The sequence below is a fragment of the Akebia trifoliata genome, unplaced genomic scaffold (genome assembly GCF_017979445.1).
Source record: "Akebia trifoliata isolate Shusen 1 unplaced genomic scaffold, ASM1797944v1 Contig00373, whole genome shotgun sequence".
In the NCBI taxonomy this organism is placed as follows: domain Eukaryota; kingdom Viridiplantae; phylum Streptophyta; class Magnoliopsida; order Ranunculales; family Lardizabalaceae; genus Akebia; species Akebia trifoliata.
This window is the reverse complement of record NW_028236993.1, coordinates 15,915-42,610: the sequence shown is the minus strand read 5'-3', so window position 1 is coordinate 42,610 and position 26,696 is coordinate 15,915. Positions and strand designations below refer to the sequence as shown.

The window sequence follows — 26,696 nt, the reverse complement described above, 5'->3', positions numbered from 1 at the left end:
TTATTAATTCATAAGATCTCTAGGAAATTTGTAATTATAAACATCTTTCCAGGTTAGAAATGTCCCTAAAAATATATTATTCTATTAATAATTATAATCATTTTATTTTATAAGCATCCATATTGCAGAAAGTATATTTTGAGAAAATTAAAAATATAATTATCAAATCAATGTATCATTTGAATCCGACATAGATTCAAACCGGGTCAAGGGATGTAAAAATATTAGAGTTGTCAATGGATTGGATTAAACCCGAAATCCGATTTGTTCCAATCCAATAACTTCGGGTATGGATTGATGCTTTGGATTCCGATAAGGATCCAATCCAATAAGGATCTAGATCAACCATGTACCAATCTAATAAGGATCCGATCCAATAATATATTAGAAGTATATAATTATATGATATATTTCTTGAGATATAAAGTTTGCTTAATTATAGGCTTGCTCCATATCCGATCCTTATTGATTGGTACCAAATCGACCTGATCCATTGATAACTCTAAAAAAGATATTTGATCCTTTTTTCGAATCTACTTGGAGGATCCAAACTTGTTAAATTCATTTTGGATCACTCCGATTTCATGCCAAGGACTTGCATTAAGAGCAACAACTCCAACCGGTCTTTATATCTCTATATTTAGAGATACAGACCTCTGAACTGAGCTTTAACCGGTCTCTTAATTTCTGACACACCCTATGTAGACACCTCAATCTGAACAGATCCCTACTCGAAAGGGTTTAAAAAATATCAATTTTCAAATAAAATTAGTCAACGGGCCTCAAAAGTCCGAATCACTAAAATATGACATTTTTATCAAATTGAGGGTCCCTAAGACCCTCTAAGAGTCGAATGGGTCCACAAAAAAGAATTAGCGTACTCCTACCTTCATCGCTTCGCTCCTGAAATAAAAAATGCCAAATTCTTAATAAAATTCCCCAATGGGCCTTAAAAGCCCAATTTGTTAACACATGACATTTTGACCAATCTAAGGATTCCTAAAACCCCTAAAAGGATGAATAAATTTAAAATGAAACTTGGAACCCCCTATTTTCCTTATCTCTCACCACTCCACCTCTGAATCTCAAAAAAATCCCAAGTCCGTTCAAGGCCTACAAACCTTCTACTCTTAAAAATGCATTTCTCACATTACCCCTCTAATCCAAATTTAATCCCACATCACCTAAATCCTAAAACCTACCCACCCCCAAAAATCCATTCCAAATCCTAACCTATTCCAATAACCCAAAACCATTCCTAAAACCCAAACCCAACACTCCAAAACCAAAATCTATATCAAATTCACATCCAATCCATAACTCATAACCCATTAACCACTATCTACATCAACCAATCACCCTTTGATCATCAAATGTAACACATGTCATCACCCCATCTCACCTCCCTCATCTAACTGCCTACCCTATCATTTTTCTCTAACAATCCATTTACTCACATCATCTCTCTTCAAAAATCATCTCAACCCATACCCTTCCCTAACCTACCCACCTCACCCTTCTCTAAGACAACCAACCATCCACATCACAATCCATACTTCCTCTATTATTTCTTACAAAAGCATTTTCACAAATCTAATCCACACCCCTCATCTTCAATCAAACACCTACTTTCACCAATCAACCCATCTAAGCACCTCACCTTCCCATCCCTTTTGACACATGTCATCATCCCCTTAACCCTCTCAAAATCTAATCAATCAATCTCTTACATAACATATTCTTCTAAATCTAAACACTTCACCTATTCAACCAACCTAATACTCAATCAAACACCTAACACCTTACAACCCCCCATTTTCTCCATCACACATCACTCATCTCACTTCACCAAACAATTCAAATGGATTGGGTAAGATTCAAATCATTTTGATCAAAACATTACCCATTTTCATTCATTACACAATTACCCTCTTCCCAACTCTAAATTTCATACCCTTCACCTTCAAAACCTATGTCATTCTCTACTCTCTCAATACTTCACCCCATTATATCCCTAAAGTATCCTCCCAACACCTATAAATACTCCCTCATCTCTCAAATCAAACCCTTACCAAGTCTTATACTAAAAAATTCTCTTTCAACTAACTTCTACTTCATTATTTTATTCTCATACTAATCTTCTACTAAAAAACATACTCTCATATTCTACCAAGGACTTAAGAATCCATAGAAGAAGAAGAAGAAGGGAGGAAAGAAAAGGAAACTTTGAAGTTTCAAGGTGGATCAAAGGATCAATACCCCCCTCTATCTCTATCCTTTATATATCCCTCTTCTATTATCCCCTTCATCTCTTTAATTTTTATTTTAGAAAGACTTAGGATGTAATGCTACCCCTCCTTTATTTCTAGTAGATCGGACTTCAGTTCAATCGAAAGCATAAGGGTTGTAATTACTTCCAAAACAAAATTGATTTTAATCCCTAAATTGTTTTGAGGTAATCGATATTTGATTTCTTCTCAACCTATAAGAAGGGACCTTAAACCTTAGCCAATATTTTTCAAATCACATGTAGTCCTCAAGGCAAAGGTTTATAAGGATCATCCCCTTCAATGAGATGATCCTATAAACAAGCCAAAAACAAATCCCTAGTTAGGGTACAAGTTGTTGGCATGTGACACTTCATTTTATTTACATTTTTATCCAAAAAATTGATCGAGTTGAGTTGTGGTTATTGCCACTTGACAGGGAGAAAATGATGCCTAACACCTTCCCTTTTCTCTAATTGACCTGCTTACCCCGATCTCAACGTTAGATTAGCGTCTTATCCAATGAGAGTCACTAAACATCAAAAATGGTATTATTTCGAAAATATACATTTCGGGTGACCATTCACACTCACTTACAATATGAATGGTGGCGACTCCAAATCTTAGTAAAAGTGAGACTCGTAATTGAGGATAATGTATCTACACCCTCTAAATCATTATTTACGTCTCTAAAATTGGAGTCGAAGCAAAAAATAGAGATGGCCTCTATTTCACTATTCATTTTGTAAAAATACCAACTATGTCCCCATCATTTTACATAAATGATATTCTTAATTCAATTTTTCAATAAAAATATTTTTTAAATATAATTTTTGTCTTTTAGTTATTTACAACTCAGATTTAATCAATTGTTGAACCAAATTTGACAAAAAATTATAATAAAAAATAAGTTTGATCATGAATATTCAAATTTTTTTCTGTAAACTTGTAATAAAAAATATAATATATTATTTTAATTTTTAACTTGGGGTGTAACAAGTAAAATTGGGTTGCCAATAACAATTTTATTTATTTATTTTTAATATTTAACTTGGGGTGTAACATGTAAAGTTCGGTTGTCAATAACAAATTTTATTATGTGAATAACCCACCCATGGGTTGCCTAAGTGGTAAAGGTGAGCACATGAAGTGTGGGTTAGGCACACGTCATGGGTTCGATTTCCTTCTTGGATTTTTCTCATGATTTAACTGGAGGACCATGGCAATAGATTGCTGTGGTAGTCCTCCCCAAGATTAGCCGTGGTGTGCGCAAGTTGGCCGGACACTCGGTTAGCAAATTTTTTTATATTATATGAATAGTAAATCACATGCCTTCTTAATTTACCGATAAATCCCTCAATTTTTGTACCAAAAGTAGGCCTTGTAGATGAGCTATTTTCCAAAGGTCCAAAAACAAAATTCAGGGGTATTTTTGTAATCTCATAGTTATTCGTTGTCGACTCTCTTTCACGTTGTACGTTAGTATCATATAAAACTAATCCAAGCCATTCAGCAAATTGGACGGTCAAGATTCATTGATCTACATTAATAATGCAGAGAGAGACTTAGAGAGTGAGTAAGCGTTAGAGAGATGGAGGCGTTGATGCAGGTACCGTACGATGCTATTGTGCGCATGATGTTAACTTCATTAGAGCGTAACCTTCTCCCTGATGTGGTGGTAAGGAAGCTGACACGGCTGTTATTAGGTAGTCGGCTTCGTTGGGGTTACAAGCCTTCTTCTCAGCTCCAGCTCTCTCACCTCCTCCAATTCTCACACTGTAAGTATCTCTCTCTCTCTTCTGATTCCACAACTCGTCCGATTCGACACTACTAGATGTGATTTCGAGAGGATTTGGTACACAAACTCAGAAATGGCGGAGTCCACCGAGTAGTTTGGGAAATTCTCCGAATGGAGTTGAAATCTCGGCGAGTAAGATTGGAACTCGACCGAGTTAACGACGTTTGAGGGAGGGCATCAAATGTATGCTAAACACACGGTTGAAATTTTAGGGATTCGTATAAGATTGCATCTCGACGTTTGAGGAATATTCTAGTGTCAAACGTGGTCTTTCAACCAGGATCCAACGAATGGCTGACATGAGAAGAGTATCACATGTTTCCTTTTGTTATCGGGTATTGTTTCAAAGGCAGGACCTAAAACTGAGTCAACCGATTTTTTTATTAATAAAACGCTATATACATTATTTACAATAATTATATAGTTTACTTTATAGGGTCAGAATCAAGGGACATGAGAAAACATATGTAAAAACAATGTAACATTGATAAATTTTCAAAATATGGGTTAGAAGTTTCGGATTGAGCTAATTTTTTGTGAGGATGATCTCTATAATGGGAAGATCATCCGGAAAAAAAATCAGTCCAATCTGAAACTTCTAACCCCATTAAAAGTGATTTAGTATGTGGACCGTTGATTTTTGCCAATTTTTGTTAATAATTTGTAAATCACTTTTGATGGATTTAGAAGTTTCAGATTGAGCTGATTTTTTGTGAGGATGATCTTCTCATCATAGTGACCATCCTCGCAAAAAATCAGCTCAATCCAAAACCTCTAACTCATATTTTGAAAAACCATTGTTTTTACATATGTCCCTTGAGCCGCCCCCTATATATATAGAAAGCTACTCATAAAACTACAACGTTTTTGTCTTATATGGGCAAAAAGATTTGGAATGGGCTGATTTTTGGTGAGGTTGATCTCTATGGTGAGGGGATCATCCTTGCAAAAAATCAGCCCATTCCAAAACTTACAACCCCATCAAAAGTGGTTTACAAAAAATGGACGGTCCAAAATTCTTCAACTTGTAAACATGGGGCTAGAAGTTTCAGAATGGGCTGATTTTTGTCAAGGATGATCTCCTCACCATAGAGATCATCCTCACAAAAAATCAGCCCATTCTGAATCTTTTTACCCATATAAGACAAAACACGTTGTAGCTTTATGAGTAGCTTTATGTGTATACGGATCCTGATCAATATATATATAATATAAAGATAAAGACAAATTTTTTATTCTATTGCCTATTGTAAAGTATAAAATATAAAGATAGAACATTTTGTTTTCTATTTGATAACTATTTATTACAATAAAACAGTTACTTGGTTTTTAATTGTACAAATCATATATATACATATAGAAAGAAAAATGGTTATTTTGTTGTTGCCTATTATATAAAGTATAAAACATAAAGATAGAAACAAGTTTTTTTATTGGTAATTTTATATTACTATAAAATGATTATTTTACTGCCTATATATTAAATATAAAATATAAAGATAGAACTTTTTTTTTTCTCTTCTATTTGGTAACTATTTATTACATAAAATATTTATTTTATTATTTATTGTACAAATCCTATATATAAAGAAACTTTCTTTTAATTGGTAACTATTTATTACTATAAAATAGAAACTTTTGCGACTAACTTAGGGAAAAAAGGATTTAAGGTTAATCCACGGTCAAAACAAACGTTGAGATTTACAAAAACAAGTTAGTCAGGCTAGTCCTACTCTTTTTTCTAGGTTCATTTATTAACTAGAGTTTGCTTGCCTTCCTCTCTAGGAAAGATCATAAAGTTGGAGAGGTATCATTTAAAAAAAAGGAGAGGAGGAAAGATGATAAAGTTGGAAGGACATTATTGAAAAAGGGGAGTAAAGGAGAGAGTTTTCTTGAAAAGGGGGTAGAAGAGGAAAAATAAATAAATTTGGGGGTACTCTTGGAAACAAAAAAATGAAAAGACAATGAAGTTATTGTTGAGGCTTTTTGGGGCTTTCACTCCTCGATGGATGATACTTTTTGGATGAACTTTGACTTGATCCAACGGTTGATTCGTAGTTGAAGCTAATTTCTTCCAATGGCGCCCAAAGTAGCTACCACAACTGTTGAAGGAAAAAATGAGAGGAGGAGGAGGCGCCAATGAGGTACCTACCAATGATTGTCCTACGATCAAGTCAATAACAATGACGGGATAAATAAGGGAGTTTGAGAAGATGATGAACAATAAATTTGAATGTCTCTTTTGAAATTGAGATGATAAATTAAGTTCTAAACCCCTCTTTCAATCTTCGAGAAGGACTTTTATAGTTGAGTTTCCAAGTGCATGTGTCAGCACATGATAGTCCATGTCATCTTCCAGTTGGTGGTTGAGTTGGATGGGGATTACCAACTCTGTCTTTGGAGAATTGTGTCAACACTTCATTAATATTCATACTTGAATTGGATTAGTAAGTTTCTCAATATAATTAATATGGGGTTGATGAGATTTTATTGCTTGAGGGTAGGTTAGTTAAGGAATGTCATTTCTTAATCCCTTCTAATAAGTACTATTAGATATCACATTTAATGCATAGATTTTCATGAAAGAAGTACTTAGATTTTTTTAAATGTTTTGTCTTATTTTATTGTATCTAATCAGGTCGAACTAGATGAAGATCCAAGATGAAGTTGGACTCAAGGCTCTATTTGGTTATATTAGGTTTGATTAGGCCGAACTGAATGAAAATTCAAGCTCAGGACAGACTTACTTCTCCCCGGTCGTTTTCCTTTACTGAGTTGAGTGGGGATGACCTTTCCAAAAGTGGGTTTCCATCTTCATGTTGGCTTGACTTGGCACTCTTTCATCACAATAGACGAGATTTTGCAAAATTCGAGAACACATATAGTGATCCTAGGAAGGGATAAATAAGACGTATACAGTTCGGACTTAGTCTGGGATACAAGGTAGCCTCAGTTCTACAGATACGTATCACAATCTTAGGTAGGGACAAAAATGGTATCCATAGTTATCCTCAAGGTTAATAATAAAATTAAATCTCAACCATTCTTTATGTTAGGGGGTTAAGGGTGTAATAGAGAAAAGATAATAAAGTTGGAGGGGCATTCAAGAAAAAGAAAGGTAGAAATTGAAATGCAATAAAGTTGGGTTATCCTTAGAAAGTGAAAGAAGAGAAAAGAGACTAAAGGTAAAAAAGTAGATAAAGGAGTGGGATCCACTATTATGTTTTATCATATAGACTAGAAAGGGGCATGAGCAAATGCACATGTATCAAAAGGACTTATATATATAATTTAAAATATTGATTAAAGGGTATTTAAAGACTATATAATAAAAAGGATACTCATGTAATTTTGAAAACTAAGCAACATGATTATACGATCATAGGTTGTAATTTTCTTAGTTTTTTTTTACCAAAGTGATCCTGATTATATTAAATTTAAAGATTATAGTGGGGCATTTATGACCACTCAAATTTTGATGTCAAACCACTTATATTCTGCCTTCTCTCATTATAATTGTAAAGATGTATTAGAAGGGGGCATATGCAAAAGAAAATGTACTTATTTATAATTTAAAATATTAATTAAAGGGTTTTTAAAAATGACATTAATTTTTTTTTTTGTTGTAATTTTGAAAACTATAGTGCAAGTTCATGTGTGTAATTTTCTTGGTTTTTTACCAACTTAACCTAGATTGTATTAAATTTAAACATAAAATTAGGGGCATTTATGGCCACTCAAATTTTGATGCCAAACCACTTTTATTTCACTTTCTCTCATTATAATAGTATATATATCGGGGACGGTTCAGCAACCCTAAAGTTTGCCAAACATTGTGCTAAACATTTTCAAAACATGGCTTAGAAGCTTTGGAATGAGCTGATTTTTTGTGAGGATGATCTCTATGACGAGGAGATCATCCTCACCAAAAATAAACCTATTCCAAAACTTCTAACCCCATTAAAAGTGATTTACAAAAAATATTTGGCAAACTTTAGGGTTATAAATTATAATACTTTTTTTGAAAATAAGATAAGGTGGTTGAATATATTATTTAGTCACCAGATCATGTTTTTATTTATAAAATAAATATTTAAATTACAAAAATAATTATTTTAGTAAAAATGCAAATCCCAGTTGACTTGGTTGAGTTTTACCAACTCAGCCAAGATTTTCAAAATATTGTACCGGTCATCTCGACCGTCAAATGAGACATCGTGTGAGATGATTCACATAGAATATCTCATTCGTTTTTGGATGACACCTAGACTGCGAGACAATTCAAAAAAGTCATCTTGGTCTCAAGCGAGATTTGAAACCATAAATGAGGTGTAGGAGATGATGACTGCAAACACCCCATTTTTGTTTGGATCGAGCCCGAGAGATAAAAAAATCAAGCGAAAGAAGTTTTGGTTTAATGGAGCAACACACAAGACCCAAAGGCCTACCAAAGCATAGAACCAAGGCCCACAGCCTTGCTAGTTATCCCAAAACCAAGCTTTGTTGTACCTATGGTACGGACAGGTTAATTTTAGCCTCTAAGCACTTTACCTTTGGATAACTTTAGTTTTCTTTTTTCTCGACCTCACTTACATGCAGTATAGAACACCTCTTTGGGGGGACCACTCCACTTGACTCACTTTCAAACCTTATTCCCTTGAAACCACTACACTTGTCTCTCTACTAAGCCTCATTCTCTTGGGACCACTATCTTTTACCATTTTCCCCTCACTTTTACCTCACCTAACACCCCACCTTTGGGTTCAAGATAATTTGGTTAAATCGTTCAATTTTGATTCTTTTCCATCTTACCTCATATTCTAATAACTTCTTTATATTGGGTGACCACAATTCTTTTACCATTTTAACCTTGTTTTATCCTTTCCCAATACCATACAACATGGTCTTAAGGTAATTGTTTATTTTTCTTAATCTTTTACCTTGGTCTCCACAACTAAATAATGACATCCATACCCCTACTTTGTTGAGACCATTTGACTTTGGTCAATTTAGTTTGAAATTGGGTAGAAAGAACTTTGGAATAAGAGATGGGTAAGGGGTTCATTGGTCATTTTCATAAAGTGATTTCAACAAAGTAGGAGTATGGATGTCATTGTTCATTTGTAGGGCCAAGGTCAAAGGTAAAGGAAAATGCACAATTACCTTAAGATTGTATGGTATTAGGAGAAGATAAAAATAAGGTTAAATTGGTAAAAGACTTGTGGTACCCAATGGTAGAGAAGAGTTAGTGGAATATGAGGTAAGATGGAAAAAATTCAAATTGAGAGGCTTAGCCAAATTATACTGAGCACAAAGGTGTGGTGTTAAGTAAGGTAAATGTGGGGGCAAAATAGTAAAAAAAAAGTTGTCCCAAGGGAATGTGGCTTAATAGAGAGACAAATGTAGTGATCCCAAAGGAATAAGGCTTGAGAGTGAGCCAAGTGGAGTGCTTCCCCCAAAGAGGTGTTCTGTACTGCATGTAAGTAAGGTGGAGAAAACTAAAGTTGTCCAAAGGTAAGGTGCTGGGAGGTTGAAAATCAACCTGTCCATACCTTAGGTACGGACATAACCTTTTTCTTAGGTCGGGAGAATGAATGAGCTTGTTTGCAATCAGCCATCATCATCTATGCAACCATTTCACTGTCCTATTTAGGAAATGACAAAATTTTGGATCGGTAAATAGATAGATAGGTGAATTTAATTATTTGTTGTTCATGAATAAAATGTCCATAATAACTCATTTCGAACAATTTGGGAACCATATCATATGATGGAGGGGTAAGAATCATTATTCCTTCAGAGAATTGGAGCTTGATGTTACCCGCCCCATCTTTCTATAGTTGAGGAGTGAAAATTTAGGAGAAAAACAAATCAGAGCATATTGTATGTAAAATGCTCCTGCCTAGCCTTATCTAGTAAAAGGGGTTCTATTTTTACTTACCAAGATGTTCACATACAAGGTTTGTTGCAAATGAATTGTTTGATTTGACTAAACACGATGACTTTTTAAATGAATTCTCCAATCACGCTCATAGAAGGGGTGCTACTTTATTGAATCTGCGAACCCTTGACCCTCGATTTTGCTGAGAAGAAAGATAAGGGATTGATTTCATAAAGTATCCATTTACTTATAGATTATAAATGAGCTCATCTTTCTAGGTCGTCTTGAGCAAAGCGATCGAAGTAAGGCCTAACCTTTTAAGTAGCGAATCAAGGAGCTACACCAAACCATTATGAATCTAGCAACCATACATAGTGGACTTTCACAAGCATAGTTGTTTTATAATTAATAAAAGAAGGCTTTAATGTAGATGAGAACGAAATCAGTCAATTTTGACTAGTGCCTAAGATTAATAAGACCACAACAAATAGCTACACTTGGAAACCCATAACAAAACCCTCGAGATGTTGCCTACCCTGTACGGACAGGCTAAATTTGGCTTGTTCATGCCTAAGCTACGGACATGCTTGGTTTTGGGATTGTAGCAAGCCCTGTGGGCCCTGGTTCTATGTTTTGGTAGGCCTTTGGGTCTTGTGTGTTGCTCCCTTGGACTGAAACTTCTTCTGCTTGATTTCTTGATCTCTCGGACTCGATCCAGACAAAAATGAGGTGTCTAAAATGACTACAAAGAGAACTTTTTGATGAAAATGGGTATTTCATTTTAAAATAATAATAATTACTATTGAAGTGGGGAAAGGTTTAGCAATAAGTCTTGAAAACCGTCTAAGGAATGAAAAGGTTAATTATATTATTTGAAAAATGCCAAACTGACTTCCCACAACACTACGCTGACATGAATGTGTGCATAGAACCTTAGATGATTTTCCTTGAGATACGAGTGAAAAGCATCTAGGGTTCCATACACACCACCACGTCATCACAGTGTTCAACGTGTTGTAGGAAGTCAATATAAAATGTCTCATTATTTTTAAAGACTCCAAAGAAGATGAAACAGAGTTTGCAATTAGGCCTGCTTATAGATATTGTTCGAATCAAATATAGGCATATCTAAATTCAAATTCAAATTCAAATTCAAATTAAAAAAAATTTGATAAATAAATCAGTGTCTCAAATAATATTCAAAATAATGTCCAATTTCCTTTATTGAATTCATGCTTTCGATATTCATGAACCTTTTAATATTTTTTTGGTATTATTAGTAGAATTTTTTTAATATACATGAATAAAATTGCTTTGTTTTACAGCTCTTGAGAATATGCCTATAGCCATCAAGACAGAGAAACCAAAATCCCAACATTATGAACTTCCCACCTTATTTTTCAAGCTGGTGCTTGGAGAGAATATGAAATATAGGTAAATGACTCTTATGCATTGTACTCCATATTCGTATAATCTCTTGTTTTTAATGCTGAAGTGACCTCAAGATTGGACCTCACATCGTACACTCTAGTGTGAAAATGTATGGGAATCATGATGTTTTCCTCGAGATATGAGTAAAAAAGCATCTATGGTTCCTATCCACTTTCACTTCAAGATGTGCGATATGAGGTCCAATCTTGAGGTCATTCCAGCACGACTCAAAAATCAATTATAGATGCATGATATTGTATTTTGTGACGCCCTGCCAAACGCTAACATAATGCCCTATGTCAGATCTCGAGGCACTAGGTGGCACCTTGAAATTTCGGCATGATCTCCTTTATTTATGTTAGCATTTCAAGGCGTTTTACTTGATAAACAAAATCGACAATATCCTGTATATACATACAAGAACAGAATAACAGTGGAATATCTATATACATCTAGCCATGTAAGATAAATAAGAGTATGAAAGGATAAATAATATATGAGATTACTGTAAAAATCCTCACTCTAACAAAAATCCTAACGCTCAATACAAAATTTATAATACTTCTGATCTAACCAACACCACTAGGGGATATAACCTCAACATTCACCAGGTAATGAACTTTGATCGTCTATCTAACCCACCAAATGGTCTCCACTTGCTAGTTCTACGCTTGCCTCGCCAAATGCAAGTTTTGAAACTAAAAAAATAGAGGAAGGAATGGTGAGTAATAATGGTTACCTAGTAGGAAAACAAACAATTTTTGTTAATAACATTCTCCTAACATGAACGAATAAACATACTGAATCATTTTAACATATATAAAGTTTTACGGAAGAAACTATGATTAATTGGTACATATAACTAGGGATGAGCAACTAAATATTTTAAAATTAACATTACATTCATCAGCAGTACTCACTATAACATTTTCTTTTTATACAAATTTAATTGATCAAATGGAAACATTAAATATGTCTTTCATTTTATATATCAAAATAAGACATCATATACATAATACACAATGGTCGAGTAGTGGAATTAGAAAGTTGAGATTATCGACTAGATCACTCTCAGTTGGGACATGGTGTTACAATTCTTTATTAGCTTTTAGTTCCTGACTTTGTGGCCAGTCGCTGCACTTACCACACTTAGTTGACTATTTATCTGACTCATGCTGGTCGTTTGACATGACCATAAGTAATGAGTTTCTTTTCAATGTATTAGAACGTTCGACTACTATAGATTGTTAGTGATCACTGACTAATTATCTTCGTTTATGTTTCAGGGGTATATGTTATTCTCAAATATACAATCCATTCGTATACGACCACATTTACATTACAAGTTCATTGGTAAAAATAGAAAGGAATAAATCCAGATTCCAGTTGTGATTCCACTCTCATACGCGTCCCATACCACGTATGAGTTTGGTTGTCTTTACCATACATTCCAGGATAGTATATCATTCCGGATGATATGACAGACTATCCTTTTAGGTATTCGCAAGCTTTTTAACAATTCACAAAATAAGAAATTTTGTTTGAAAACAAATAAGAAATTTTCTTTAAAAATAAATGAGAAATTAACATTACAAAGTTGAGAATGGATATCCAGTTTCTTACTATACAACTGTGGTCACTCGACCTTAAATAAATAACAGAACAAAACATAACTTGCGCCTCGCGCTATAGAAAGTAAATAAGCATGCAACCAATATTATTATCCCTAGATATCCGTTCACCAACCCACATATAACATTACAATGTAAAATGCAGACATCACCCTTCGGGTGTGACTTTTACATTTTATCATTTCATCTTTTTTTATTTATTTTAATTCTTGGACTTTTTACATTTTCAAATACCTCATTCATTTTTCAGATTTATTTACTCAAATATTCATTTTTCAATATCAAATTCTTTTTCACACTTTTAAATTCATTTTTATTATTTAAATTGAAACTTTATAAAACTTATATCAAAACATGGTCCGAGCAGTGCACAGAATCCAACTGACAGAAATAACTCGGTGAAATATCTTACCCATTTATAATTTATTTTAAAATACAATTAAACATATCAAATATGCAAGTTCTGGCATGAATTTGAAATAACGAAAATAATTTTATATTTTTAAAACATATAATAAATTTTCATTAAAATCCTATATACAATTTTTACAATCTTTAGGTAACAGAATTGAAGCACATGCACAAAAATCGAGACGATCGACACAAAAATCAAGGTAGATCAAATTTTAAAACGATTGATTTTTAAATCTAACCTAGTGATTTCGAAGATCTCGATGCCATTGTCTTTTCTCCCTTCTACAATAGAAGATGGTTTGACCTCAAAGTAGATGAAATCTAGGGTCGAAGTTTCGAAATCTCCATATTATATACGAGTGATTTTTGACGATACGGGGTGAAAAAGGAGAGAAAACGAAAAGAAACTGAGTCAATTTTGTAGAGGACAAGGCTATGGACGTTTTTCTCTTATGTGTCGGGAGTCAACGGTGACCTGTTCACGGTGAATCTACGATTGAAAGTCGAGAAAGAAATCAATTTTTTTTAAAATTATTTATATATTTTAGTGGGACGAAATCGATATTTGATTTGTTGTTTTGTTTGACCGTTCGGACTCCAAAAGTGACGAATGAATATTCTATTTTATCTAATTTTTCGTTCCAGATCTAATGGTGTAATCAAATTCTACAAATTAGAGGAAATGTGATTTTGGACATAAAATTTGGTGATTTATTAAAAAAGTCACAATTAAGGCCTTGCTTGATACCATGCAAATCATTCACAAATACAATAAATTTTTCAAAATCACTTTTATGAGTGCTTGGTTAGACAACGCAAATGATTTGCATGGACCATCTAAACTTTGAAGAAATTTCAGTAAATGATTTGCACAAAAAAAATGTTGCAAATCATTTACAAAAGTTTGTTATAGAGTAACATCCATAGAAATTTACTAAAATATCATTCACAAATATACGTTGCCATGCATTTTAAAATTACACAAATTCCCCTAACGAAGAAATTATTCAAATTATTGGTTTATACTCAATACTTATGTGGCGTCCCGCCAAACGCTAACACAAATCCCCATGTTAGATCTCAAGGTACTAGGTGGCACTTCGAAATTTCAGCATAGTCTCCTCTGTTTATGTTAGCATTCCAAGACGTTTAACCTGCACCTAATAAACGACATACAATCCTGCATATATACATACAAAATATAATACTAACGGAAGCCTATATACATCTAATAACGTACGATAGATCAGAGTGCGAAAGAAGAAATTTATACACGGGATTATATAAAATTTTCTTATTCTAATAAAAATCCTAACGCTCAGAACAAAATTTATAATACTTTTGGACAAATCGATACCACTAAGGGGTATAACCCCAGTACTCACCAAGTGACGAACTATGACTGTTTATCTGACCCAACAGATAATTCTCACTCATGTTCTACACCTGCCTCGTTAAGCTTCGGATGTGAAACTAAAAAAATGAAGAAGAAAATGGTGAGTAACAATGGTTACCTAGTAAGGAAGAAAATAATTTCTACCAATAACCTCTCCTAATATGAATGAATAAACATACTGAATTATAATATGCAAAGTTTTACAGAAGAAACTACGATTAACTGATACATATAACCAGTGATGAGTAACTAAATATTTTAAAACTCATATTACATCGATCAGCAGTACTCACTATAACATTATCTTTTTTTACAAATCTAATTGATCAAATGGAAACATTAAAAATGCATTTCATTTTATATATCAAAATAAGACAACAGATACATAATACACAATGGTGGAGTATTGAAATTAAAGAGCTGGATTCACGACTAGATTGCTCCCAATCGGGACATGATGTTACAAGTTCCTGAGTTTGTGGTCTGTCGCTATACTTACCACGCTTGGTTGACCATTTATCAGGCTCAGACTGGCCGTTTGACGTGATCGTAAGCAATGTGTTTCTTTTCGATGTGTCAGAATGTTCAACTACTATAGATTGTTAGTGATCACTGACTAATCATCTTCGTCTATGTCTATCAGGCGTGTATGTGATTCTCAAATATACAAACCATTTGTATACGATCACGTTTAAATTACAAGTTCACTGGTAAAGATAGAGAGGAATAACCTGGATTCTAGTTGTGACTCCACTCTCATACGCGTCCCATACTATGTATGAGTTTTGTGGTTCCTACCGTACATCCCAAGATAGGACACCATTCCGGATGATATGACGCACTATCCATTCAGGCATTCACAGACTCTTTAACAGTTTTAATTTATATATATATATATATGGGGACAGTTCAGTAGCCCTAAAGTTTGCCAAGTTTGGTGCCAAACATTTTTCAAAATATGGGTTAGAAACTTTGGAATGAGCTGATTTTTTGTGAGGATGATCTCTATGATGAAGAGATCATCCTCACCAAAAATCAGCCTATTTCAAAACTTCTAATCCTACCAAAAGTGATTTACAAAAATTGGACGGTCCACGATTCTTCAACTTGTAAATTAGGGTTAGAAGTTTCACAATGAGCTGGTTTTTTGTGAGGATGATCTCTTTACCGTAGAGATCATCCTCACAAAAAATCAGTCAATTCCAAAACTTCTAACCCCATCAAAAGTGATTTACAAAAAATGTTTGGCACCAAACTTGGCAAACTTTAGGGCTGCCGAACCGCTCCCTATATATATATATATATATATATATATATATATATATATATATATATATATATAGATATGGGGACGGTTCAGCAGCCCTAAAGTTTGCCAAGTTTGGTGCCAAACATTTTTCAAAATATGGGTTAGAAGCTTTGGAATGAGCTGATTTTTTGTGAGGATGATCTCTATGATGAGGAGATCATCCTCACCAAAAATCAACCTATTCCAAAACTTCTAACCCCATCAAAAGTGATTTACAAAAATTGGACGGTCCACGATTCTTCAACTTGTAAATTAGGGTTAGAAGTTTCAAAATGAGCTTATTTTTTGTGAGGATGATCTCTTCACCGTAGAGATCATCCTCACAAAAAATCAACCTATTCTAAAACTTCTAATCCCATCAAAAGTGATTTACAAAAAATGTTTGGCACCTAACTTGGCAAACTTTAGGGCTGCCGAACCGCTCCCTATATATATATATATATATATATTATTTTCATTTGAAAATAAAAGAGAAATTAACAATACAAGGTTGTGAATGGATATCCAGTTTCCTACCATATAACTGTGGCTCAACCGGCTTAAAATAAATAACGGAACGAAAACGTAAACAGCGCCTCGCACTAACAGAAAGTAAATAAACATGCAACTAGTAACATTATCCTTGGATATCCATTCACCAACCTACACATAATACAACAATGTAAAATACAAACATCACCCTCGGGTGTGACTTTGACATTTTACCGTTTTATACCATTTTTCCCTTTTTTCAATTTTTTTACAGTTTGCAATCTCTCAAATAAAATATCCACTTTCTGATATTCATCAACTAAATATGAGTTCATTTAATATTAAATCATTTTTTCAACTATGAAATTTATTTTTATCAATAACATTTAAAAAGTACAAAACTTAAACCAAAACGGGGTCCGAGCGATACACATGACCCAACTAACGGAAATAACCTGGTTACATATCCTACCCACGTATAATTTATTATAAAATACAGTTAAACATATCAAACATACAAGTTTTGGCGTGAATTTGAAATAACCAATTGAATTTGATATTTTTGGAAACTCACCACAAATTTTTAATAAAATCATAAATGTAATTTTCACAATTTACGATTACTAATAGAAATTGAGAATTCCTTACTATCTCTAGGCGACGGAATTGAAGCACGTGCGCGAAAATAAAGGCGATTACCATGTGAAAATCGAGGTAACTCGTACTTCGAGACTACTAATTTTTGAAATCAGTCCGGTGATTTCGAAGATCTCGATGTTATCGTCCTTTCTCCTTTCTACGGTGGAGGACGATTTGACCCCGAAACGAATGAAATCCGAGGTCGAAGTTATGAAACCCCCGTATATATATACGGTTATTTTTTGAAGATATGGGGTGAAAAAGAAAAGAAAACGGAAGGAATTTGGGTGGGTTTTGTAGATGTCGAGGTTGCGGACGTTTCTCCTTTCTGCGTCGGATGTCAACAGCGAATCGTTTGTGAAAGATCTGAAGTTGAAATTCGAAGGAAAAACAAATTTTTTTTAAAAGTTAGCTGATTTTGGTTCGTTTAAAACGAATGTGAAAGTGAAAAAATTAAAAAAAATTATTTATATATATCTTGGGACGAAATCGGTATTTTGCCTATTGTTTCGATCGACGATAACTTGACCGTACGGACTCCAAAAGTAACGAATAAATACTCTATTTCGTCTAATTTTTAGTTTTGGATCTAATATTATAGTCAATTTCTACAAATTCTATCTCTAACAAAAGTTTAAATTTTTAGCCTGAGGTGACCCCTAAAATTGACGTCATTTTCGTTTTTGATGATAATTCGACTTTTTGTGCTCCAAAAATGACAAATAAATATTTCATGTTCAATAATTTTTTGTTACGAATCCAATGGTATAATCTCATCTTAAAAATTTTTGCTTTAACAAAAAGTCACTATTTTAGCCTAGTCCAACTCGGTAATCGAGGATTTTGTAACTTTTATGTTTGGACTCGCATTTGAGCATGTTTACAGGCTAAAGTATGTTTTTCAATCATTTTCAAATCTAATGGTGAGGTTAGATTCCATTAAAAATGATCATAACTAAATCCTACAGTTTTACCTTGTGTCCCACTTTTAAGATTTTTTCAAAATTTCACTATTTATTTTTTCTCGAGATACGAATCAGAAATTCGGGGTTTTACAACTTATTATATGAAAATGAATATGAATTTACCAAAATTATAATGTAAAAAATAATAAATATTGACTAAGTCAACTAAGGTTGACTGAGTCAGCCATGTTGACTCAAGTCAAGTCAACTTTGGTCAACCAATTTTAACTAAATCAAGTTTACCAAAGTCTAATTTTTTAGAAAATTCTTAAAGAATTAAAATTTTAGTAAATATCTAGATATTTTAATAAAACCTAATATTTTGTGTTAGTTGATTTTTTTTGTTTCATATTCTGCACAAAGAAAGAAGGAAAAAGAAAGAGAAAAAAAATGAAGGAAAAATAAAAATAAAATAAAGAAGAGAAAGGAAATAAGGAAAAGAAAATAAAAATAAATAATGAGGTAGGCCCTTTTAATTCTTTATAATAGTTTTAGGAAAACTGAAAAATAATATTGCTGATTTTGTAGTTGTAAAATAGAATTTATTTTGTAATTTTAAAATATTTCTAATTTAGTAATTTTAAAATAAAAAGTATTTTATAATTATTTTCAATAGTATGCACATATTTTATATATATTTATATTATTTTTTTATGAGTTTAAAGCATATTAATAGTTGATGTTTTATTTAAAAAGAATTTATTATATGCTTGTTGTTAGTTTATACATATTTTATACGTATTTATACATGCTAAAAATAAAATACAGCAACTATGAAAGTTGTTATTTTTTCATAAAATTTACATAATATGTATACTTAATTGAATGATTAAAAATTGTTATTTTATACGTAGTTTATACACGTTAAAAATAAAATATAGCGATTATTAAAAGTTATTATTTTTTGCATAACATTTACACAATATGTATGCTAGATTGAATGATTAAAAATTGTTATTTTATACTTATTTTGTTCACATTTATACGTATTTTATTGTATATTTTATACGCATAAAAATAATAATACAACAACTAAAGAGTTGTTGATTTTTGTACTTTTACAATATACTTGATAGTATATTTATACAAAAAAATTAAATATTTTTGTATTTTTATGTTTTACATGTATTTTAATATTTCAAAAGCATGAAAATAATTTATTTATAAAAAGAAAAACTTGCTGTTTTTTTCACATTTTACATATGTTCAATTATTTTCAAAAACATGCATGAAATCTAATTTCAAGTAAAATTTGTTAATTTTGTTATATGTTATAATTTTTAAAATAAAAAGTTGGGTAAGAAAAATATTTTATTTAAAATAAAATATGAGAACGAATTCTCAATTGATTGTTGTGTTTTTAAAATATCCAGTTGGTGAGATGCTTCGACATATGCCATATAAGACACAAAAGAGAGAAAAGAATATGTGATACTTCAGTCATAGACTGTGTAAGACACGAATGAGAGAAATACTTCGACTAATGGTCGTGTAAGACACAAAAGAAAGAAAAAGAAAAGAGAGATGACGCTGTACATTTAAAAGTGGACTGAGTATTTAAAACATGTGTATGTTTTACTTTTAATACATTTGAAAAGAAAATAAATATTTATATGTAGTATTTTAGTGATTTATTAAAAAAATTGTGAAAACCTATAAAGAATAACGTGTTGTAACATTTCTAGAACAATGTTTTATTTTAGGATAACAGTTGCGTTGTTTGAGTTCTTATGTATTATGGGATACATAAAAACATAACATCATAACATGAATTCGGGAATTTTCTTTCTATCATTAATAGAGAATAAAATGTAGATATTGTGTGATTGATAGAGATTATTGAGGATCACATGCACACTAGATTGGGATAGATGAAGATGACTAGTTAATGATCATTAATAATCTAGAATAGTCAGGAAAGAGAAATCTACTTGATTTGGCCCGTTTCTTAAGGCCTTGATCAACGATCAACTTGAGTTGGAAGACAGTTATTCAAATTGTAACAGAGGCTTGTCATAGAATTAAGAACTAACGGTGTGATTTTATACTGGTGAAGTATTAGAATAATCGTATTTTGACTGAGATGTTTATATCAGTCGTGATCTTCAATTCTCTATTATAGTACTCTATTATTTGATGTTATATTATAAATAATTGTTTCTTCAGATTTTTAATTATGTTTTAATTTTCTACTAAGTTTTATGACATCGATGTTCAATTATTTTCAATTATGTGTTGAATATCAAATATGCATGATTTATGAATCCGTAGAATGTTTAAACTGCATATAGGGTACTATTATTTATAATTGTAAGATTCTCCTACTGGGTAACTCCCTTATTACTCACCTCTACGACATCAAAAAATTTAGGCACCTTTAGTTAAAATGATCCTTCCGAAGAAGTTCAAGGCCATTGATTTATAAATGATCAGTCCAAACTTCCATTAGAGGAGCATAGGTATTATTGATAAGTCTTGAACTAGAGTTAGGTTTAAGTCTTCCGTTGTCGTTTTCTTATGTAATTATGAACACAGTATTGTGTCGTCACTGTTTTATGTATATATGTCAAGTGTACTGATGTTTGAGGATGCATATCTGTTCTGTTGGACAATGATCAAGTATGACATATAGTTATTTATTTATCGTTTACGTTTATATATTGACTATCATAATATGAGTTATATATCATGCCTCTATATTCAATTTGGGAATCATGGGGATTCAGGTTGAGTTTTTGGGGCGTGACAAAAATATTTTCATCAAAGATACGTTATCTTGCATTTTAAAATTTCACAAATACCCATACCAAAGAAATTATTAAAATTACGAGATTATCTTAAATACTTATCTTATAAACATGATTAATTCCTTCACTAATTTAATTGCGACTTTTCGTTTTGCCTCTTACATATTTGTTTCCACTAGTACACATGCTAACCCAAATCCATTTTTTCCCTTAACTTTGCAAATTTTGCCATTTTTAAAATATTCTTCTTACCTACTTAGTCCCAAACCCCAAGTTGTTGAATGTGGTTTTGGATGGAACTTGCTTTGCTGCTCAGGGCTTACTAATAACATCGGTACCATTTTAAGAATAGTTGTCTTTTTCCTATCAAATCCATTTTGTACCATCTGGACTTGCAACCATAAAATGGATCCTTTGGGGACACTGAAAAATTACAAGGCCCAACTTAAAATCAAAATCATTAAAATAAAATATTTCATTATCTTTTGCACTCCTCAACCACCTAAAAAGCAAAATTGTCAATTTAAGAAAATCCCTCTGTTTCATTTTTTTTTTTTTTTTTTTTGAACTTTGTTAATTTTGTATTAATTATATTAAAGGTACTTCCTTGAAGACAATATTAAGAGTTAAGAGAATTCTGTGAGACTAAATTTTTCAAATGATCCTTCTGAAAATGTCTATATGTATGTGGATCTGGCATTCAATTAATGTACATAACCAAATAGATATGATGGTTGGTTGGATGTCTTGAATTAAGATCTTGGTGGGTATTTGTTGTAAGGGCAAATGATATTTTGTATTTCAGGATAGTTAATTTTGGATTGGGAAACATACGATTAAATAAGTTAAGGCTGTAATCGTCATCTGCTATAGTGGAAACTCTCTTATCCATGGAAACTCTCTTAGATGAACTACGCAAATCTCCTGTTTCTTGATTGTTCATCCCATATCTAGGGATCCACATTACAAGTGACTAACTAGTAGAAAAAATACAATAATTTCGACATAAAATTTTAAAGGTAGAGACTGAGAGAAATGGAACTATTACCTTACAATCATGCTTGAAATGCAAATTGTATTTGTAGTTTATCCATTTCTAATGCGATTACGTTTCTTTTTTCATTAAAATGAAAACGAAATAAGATTTAACTGAAATTTTGTTGGATATGAACTTGTGCAGCTGTTGCTACTTCCATGATAAGTCAAACACATTAGAGGATGCAGAGAAAGCAATGTTGGAACTTTACTGTGAGAGAGCACAAATAAAAGATGGTCAAACTGTACTTGATGTGGGATGTGGTTGGGGATCCCTCTCTTTATATATTGCACAGAAATATCATAGCTGCAAGGTTACAGGGATTTGTAATTCAATTACACAGAAAGCATACATAGAGGCAAAGTGCAGGTATATTGCATATCTGCTTGAAACTTGAAATCACGTGGTATGCCTTATTAAATTTCTTAACTTAACTGAAGTTTGAAATTGGTTTACTAATAACTGAAATCCAAATAATCACAAACTGCATATTATGAGTGTATATGTGTAGTTTCCTCTTTTTAAATAACTAAATGTGATTAATCAAGGTGATGTAGGACAGGATCTCAAGAAAGAAAACCGAAGGAAGGTGTGTCAGGGCTGAAAGGCTTAGCTCCAAATGAGCGTAACTTTGCAATCATAAATGTATCGCTATTATAATACCAATTCAGAAAACTAATGACAAAATCTATGATGTTTTCTTTTACAATATCGTATCTTGAGAAAAATATCATTTGGATGTCAAATTTCAGTCTAAGTTGAAAATTTACTCTCTTTTTTTAATTTATTATTATAATAATTTTTTTAGCTGATTTCAGGCTATTTTGAGTCCTAATTTGTTTTACTTGATTGTTATTAAGTATTATAAGGTTAATAGAATTTTTTAATCAAATTAGAGTTTTTGCTATTTTTCGAAAGTTTGTTATTTTGGTGAAGTATGATGGGGGTACAAAGTGGAGCCAAATTTGAAGTTTCTTTTTTTCTAAGTTTATTCAGTGCATTGTAAGGGATGTTGTTGTTGTTGTTGATTGGCCTTGTGGATTCAAGGTTTTATGATAAGGAGGGGGATAGTGATCTTCTCCTGTGTTTCACCAGATTTGACTATGTCACAAAGAATAATTTTAGACTAAATATTTGAAAATTCTCAATAACTCCCAACGTACATAAATATTTCTAATGCATGACCTGTTTTGCATTAATGCCAAGGTGATGACCAATTAGTGTCCTTGGACAGTGACCTACAACTGCAGAATGTGGATATTATTGCAGCCGATATTAGCACATTTGAGATGGAGGCCTCCTTCGATCGGATTTTTTCCATAGAAATGTTTGAGGTATGCAAATTTTTAGCATATTTCCGAGTATGAAGTTTATTCGATGTGGTCTAAACACAGGTTCGTGTCCCTCACACAGCACATGAAGAACTATAAGGAGCTTCTTAAGAAAATATCCAAGTGGATGAATTTGGATGGCCTCCTTTTTGTTGATCACTTCTGTCACAAAGCATTCGCTTACCACTTTGAGGTAATCTCCATCTATTAGGTAAAATTTCCAAGAACACTCACTGCTACTTTTATTAGGCAGTTTATTGAGTGCTTGTATAGTTGCAATTTTTATTTTTTTTTTAATTACTGAAGTATAGAAGATTCCGCTATCAATAATTTATTTTCTTGATTAAAAAGTACAATTATGGTGTTTGGTGCAAGTTGAAGGCTAGAAGGGGAAAAAATGCCATGGTTTCCTGTATTTGGCAATATGGGGCTTGTATAGTTGCAATGTTTTTTTTTTTTTTAATTATTCAACTTCGTATCAACAAAGATTAACCAGTCAAAAATTATTTTCTCAATTAAAAAGTACAATTACGGTGTTTGGTGCAAGTTGAAGGCTGTAAGGGTCTAGAGGAGGGGTTGAAAATGTCGTGGAGTGAGGTAGTTGGAAGAGATGCTCTGTCACACTCCTTGACATAAGATAGCTCTTATAAAGTTGAATAGTGAAAGAGGATTTATGTTGCCAACCCCAATATTTGGGATAAGGCATCATAGGTGATATTGATGATGAAGGATAACAAGTTTTGTTCTCTATTTCTTCATCTCATCTTGGTTGTATACTTGGATCATAGAATCGAAACCACAGATCAAATCACAAAAGCACTGAAGAAGAACACAACCAATTTTTCTTCATCGTAATTGTGCAAGCTAACCATTTTTTTTATTTTTTATTTTGTGTGTGTAGGACACAAATGAAGATGACTGGATTACCAGATACTTTTTCACCGGAGGGACAATGCCGTCTGCAAATCTGCTTTTGTACTTCCAGGTGAGTTGTGCAGGATCCCATTTCGACAACATCCTCTAATAGTCTCACTTAGGTTTTGCATGGAAATGATGGTATTTCATGTGAGTTGTAATACCATCAATCCTAGGCAACCTCTTTGTTCCTAACCATTTACTCTTTCTTGATTTGTTTCCTTCAACTCAACTGCTACTTGTTCGGATGTCAAAAACATGTCGAAATGCATCTAACTCTCATCATCTTCTAAATTGAAAAAAAAAAAGTACCTATTGTTGAAATACTTGCTAAGTTGGTTAAAGTTTCCGAGTGTTGGTACCATGACATGGGTTGAAAACGAATGATTTTTTGCTCACATAATTTCTAGTCACAGACTCTCTAGCATGTTCCATGTCATGCCTAATGAGGGTAATTTTGTAAATTGGGGATTCCATTCAATACACGTGGGCCCATATGATTGGTGGATCCCAGATTCTGTGAGCAAAAAACTATTAGTTGAAAAACCCACCTTCACCTACTAATTCCTAACCACTAACTCCCTTGCCTACACAGCACAAAAATGGTGCATCCAAAATTTAATTTGCCATCATACTTCTATGTACTGCTATTCCTAGTTCTTCATTTTGCTTAAATATTACCTTAAAAGTGAGAAGAGGTATCGAAAGCCCCTGAAATATAGTACTAGGAGCATCTCCATGTAATTTCGGGCCTTGTAAACAACAATGCAGCCATTTTGTTTTAACTAGTTGGGTACAATTATCTTAAAACCAAGGAGATCTTAGATCTCAATATGATTTACTTTTATGATGATTTTGTGCAGGATGATGTTTCTGTTGTCAACCATTGGCTTGTAAATGGAAAACATTATGCACAGACAAGGTAAGGGTGAAATGAATGTTGGTAATTCTATTTCAATTTTCTTTTTTATTGACTTTTTTAAAACGGCTTTTCACATTACTAACGTTCAGGTCGAATTGTTTCATTTTGGTTTTTGAACTTTGTTATGGTCTGATGCTTTTAAATCATCAAATCCTTATCCCAAATATTTGGGTTGGGTTGATCGAATCATATTCTTCCATTGGATTTTGTCTAAGGTTTTTCCTTCTGTTAATTCAAGTGTTTATATTCGATTTCGCTAACTCAATGCAAGTACTTTTTTGGTTTTTCTCTGGCTCTTTTAGAACCTTCAACTTGTACATTCCTTTGAATTGAGGTTATGGTTGGCCTTCTTTTGTGCGTGACTGAAACATGTCACTCGACTTTCTCTTAGTTTATCACACCATTTTATACTCCAACTAATAATATCTTTCTTTTGGGTTTTCTTTTTTTTTTTTTTTTTTTTTTGTGGGGGGGGGGGGGGGGGGGGTTTGGAAAAAATTTTAATTCTCAAAGAGATAACTTTATCATTTTAAGAAATAGTTTCAAAGTGCGCTGGCCCGGTAATTGCTTGAAAACTTCATGCTGGTAAAAGATTGGCTTAAAAGAATGGATCAGAACTTGGATTCCCTAAAGCCAATAATGGAGTCTACTTACTTGGATTTTACAAAGCCAATAATGGGGTGTTGCTTTACCAAATCATGTGCAATTGGTTTGGAAAAAATTTTAATTCTCAAAAAGATAACTTTATCATTTTGAGAAATAGTTTCAAAGTGCGCTTGCCCGGTGAATGCTTGAAAACTTTGTGCTGGTAAGGCAATTTCCTCACTTTTCTTTTTTTTGTTATGTAGTGAAGAGTGGCTTAAAAGAATGGATCAGAACTTGGATTCCATAAAGCCAATAATGGAGTCTACTTACGGCAAGGATTCAGCTGTCAAGTGGACTGTCTATTGGCGAACTTTCTTCATAGCAGTGGCAGAGCTCTTCGGATATAATGATGGAGAAGAATGGATGGTTGCACTTTTTCTACTCAAGAAGAAATAGACATCTCATGTCCTGCTCAAGGTGTTCTATTTGGGGTTCTATTTTTTTTCCCTCACCTAAGCCTTTTCATTTCTTTTGGAAATGAATGGTTCTTTTGGAAACATTGGACATAAGGGTCCTTATGTGACATCCGTTATAGAGCACATTCTCACCAATATGTTTCTACTTCGTTTGTGGCTCTTTGCAATTGTCGTTGCTCATCTCTTATCAACATTTTTGTTCTCTAAAATTTCCCATTGTTAACAACTACTTTTCGTTTCAAACTTGCTTATTATATCTTACTCTGAATGCATTCCTCTTCGCTGCTATCTTTCCTTCACTAACTTAGATGGTTTAGTCATGTACATCGAAGACAAATAACAATCACAGTTGGAAGACATGCAAAAACCATATTTTCTGAGAAAAATTGAGTTTTGTCTCGATCAAAGATATTATGAGATAATTAAACCCCGAGGGGGTGGCTCAATGGCAATATCGGATCCAATAAGCAGCGAGAGTCCAT

The 26,696-nt window shown here is 32.8% G+C and overlaps 1 protein-coding gene across 1 annotated transcript; it reads left to right on the top strand.

Moving 5' to 3' along the window:
- The first annotated feature begins 3,849 nt into the window (after positions 1–3,849).
- Positions 3,850–26,471, top strand: LOC147381529 ((S)-coclaurine N-methyltransferase-like). Its single transcript, XM_086430301.1, has 8 exons — positions 3,850–4,045; positions 11,272–11,380; positions 22,130–22,354; positions 23,220–23,319; positions 23,399–23,509; positions 24,218–24,301; positions 25,095–25,153; positions 26,002–26,471. Exons 1-8 carry the CDS (start codon positions 3,859–3,861, stop codon positions 26,192–26,194), a joined length of 1,068 nt encoding a protein of 355 aa, XP_086286427.1. The 5' UTR covers positions 3,850–3,858; the 3' UTR covers positions 26,195–26,471.
- The last annotated feature ends 225 nt before the right edge of the window (positions 26,472–26,696 follow it).